Consider the following 2,371-nt stretch of genomic DNA (forward strand, 5'->3'; position numbering starts at 1 on the left):
GGCGCGGGGGTGGTTCGCGTTGCCGCCACCACGCCACGGGCAAATTATTTGAAGCGGGGACAATGAAAACGTGCCTTTGTCATCAGGGGGAGGGGGAGGGATAAATGGCAGCAGCGAGACAAAACTAGACAACAGTTATGTGATGATTAGGCTATCGGAAAGACTGGCCTAGGGTCGGGTGGGGTGGGGCTGCAGCCATCGGACCCGCCAGAGCTCTGCCGCTGTGCCAGAATAAAGATTAAGGAAGACAAAGGGATAGGCTTAGGCTAAAGGCTCGCCTATTATTGGACACTTTGCTAAATTGTGTTCCCAAGAAATTAAATGATGTAGACAATTTTGAATCCGAGCGGAAATATACCCTCCAGAGTAGAGGTAATGAATTTTCTTTCACTATTTTCCCAGCATTGTGTCGTGTAGTGAAAGACTGAATCTTTTAGCTTTGCCCAGCTCCAGCTCCGGCCTGGCCGGGAAGCTCGCCGGCGGAGGACGTCATTTTCCCCCTTTTGAGTGGGAGCGCGGCCTGCTCCCCCTTTGCTCCATCTCGCCTTTATTAATTGACTCCTCTGGCGAGGCGGGGCTGGCGGCGACCTCGGATCAAAGAAGCAACGCTGCCGAGACGGGACGAGGTTAGGGATCCGTTCACAAACTGCAAAAGCGATTGCTTGTTCCGATGTTGGCGGACAGGGACACTCCAGCCAGACCCCAGGTTTCGGGCGCAGTCGGAGGGGCACGTCGCCGTCGCGACGCCCCCTTTCCTCCCTTGCCTCCCCGCGAGTCGGGCGCCGCCGGGCACACGCACTCGCACTAAGGGACCGCGCCAAGTGCGCCACACTCACATTTTGCAAAATATTTGCAATTGACCATAATTTTCAAATGTAAATATAAATGTTGTTCTTTTCGGAAATTAAATGAAAGGACCATCATTTTGCACCTATCTTCTCTGTTTGCGTTTGTCTGCGGTACTGACTCCACCCACGCTTTACTCGCCCAGCGCGGAATCAGCAATAATTTGCTCTTTTACTGCTTGTACTGTTTGAGATTGACTGGAATAATCTATTCTTTCTAGTAATAACTCCGTGTTTACCTGCGCTACCTCCCGCGACTCGCAAACTCATCACGCAGTCAGAACTCGCGACCCCTTCCCCCCTACCTCCCGAATATACATCGGCCCTCCCTCCCTCTCGCCCGCTCTCCCCTTCTTCCTGCAAGAGAGGATGGAATTTATGACGGAAGTTGGGAGCGGTGTATGTGGCCCTCTTTCACGGCCTCCGGACTGCACCGGAGTCTATCTACTAGCACTGGCCGACGGGGGAGGGGTGAGGCGGGGAAGCCTTGGGAGTGGGGTGCGCGCCCTGCGAAAGTAAGTCACCGGAAAGGCCTTTCGGGCGGTTCCCGAGTACATCCATAATGTCAGATATTTTTCATCTCGGAGGGTCGAGGGAAAAGGGGGGGAGGGGGTGTACACCGGCGGGAGTATTTGCCGCTCCGCGCGACTTGTATCGCCACGCCAGGCGGCTCGGCTCAACCGGAACCAAAAAGTCTGGGCTGATATATACGGTTCAATTTCTGTTCCCCAAAGCCACTGGGGCGCAGGGGAATAGGTTGTGTCTTGTAGTATAGGAAGTGGAATCTGGCGACCCCTCCCCACCCCCTACCCCCGCGCCGCATCGCAACGCAAGAGGCCAAAAGTGGTGGAGGGGGATGCTTAAGTTTTGTATACGGTTCCGAAGGGTATCACCCGAAAGGTGGCCAACTATATGGTAATCAGATTTGGTAATCAGTCGGTAGTCCACACACTCGTCAGCAGGGTCCTTTCAAAGGACAATTTTTCTGATTGAGACATGCATTTTTGTTCTCATCTTGCCTAAATGCAAACGTATTATAGGCAAATTTGCATCTCTCTCATGGACTAAAATTTAATTTGTCCAATCAGAGAATGCAAATTTTTAACTTGTAAGATTAAGAATTAAGAACTACCTAAGATGTGCACAAAAATACATCTTTCTCGGGACAAAAACTGGCCGTTTGGGCTTAGAATGCAGGAAAATCAAAGTATTCACTGGTAATCTTTGGTAATCATCGGTAATCTTAACAATTTGGCAATCCGGTGTACACCTGATTATCACACAATTGGCTATGCGTACCCTTCGGCATCACCCGACATCGCTGACTGCAGATAAGTGTCTCTGCCAACCTGAACTCCTTGGTGGTGTCGTGGAGTCGGTTGTTATGGGCGGTGGGCCCGACCTGTGCTGTGCCACCACGGTGCACGGCAAAATCAAATTGCCCTCCCCCCCCCCTCCCTACCGCGGCGCTCCGCGCCTGCCTGTGCTCTGTGTACGGGCTGGTTGCGGGACGGGGAGGGGAGGGG

General features: G+C 52.7%; 1 protein-coding gene across 1 annotated transcript in view; it reads right to left on the bottom strand.

Moving 5' to 3' along the window:
• Positions 1-1,959: 1,959 nt before the first annotated feature.
• The window catches only part of LOC127752336 (uncharacterized), a 1,261-nt gene continuing 849 nt past the window's right edge, over positions 1,960-2,371 (bottom strand). Inside the window, exon 3 of the mRNA XM_052277393.1 lies at positions 1,960-1,977. Within this exon, the coding sequence (XP_052133353.1) occupies positions 1,960-1,977 (18 nt within the window). The remainder of the gene's footprint in view (positions 1,978-2,371) is intronic.

The sequence above is a fragment of the Frankliniella occidentalis genome, unplaced genomic scaffold (assembly GCF_000697945.3).
Source record: "Frankliniella occidentalis isolate FOCC.00 unplaced genomic scaffold, Focc_3.1 Scaffold10, whole genome shotgun sequence".
In the NCBI taxonomy this organism is placed as follows: Eukaryota; Metazoa; Arthropoda; class Insecta; order Thysanoptera; family Thripidae; genus Frankliniella; species Frankliniella occidentalis.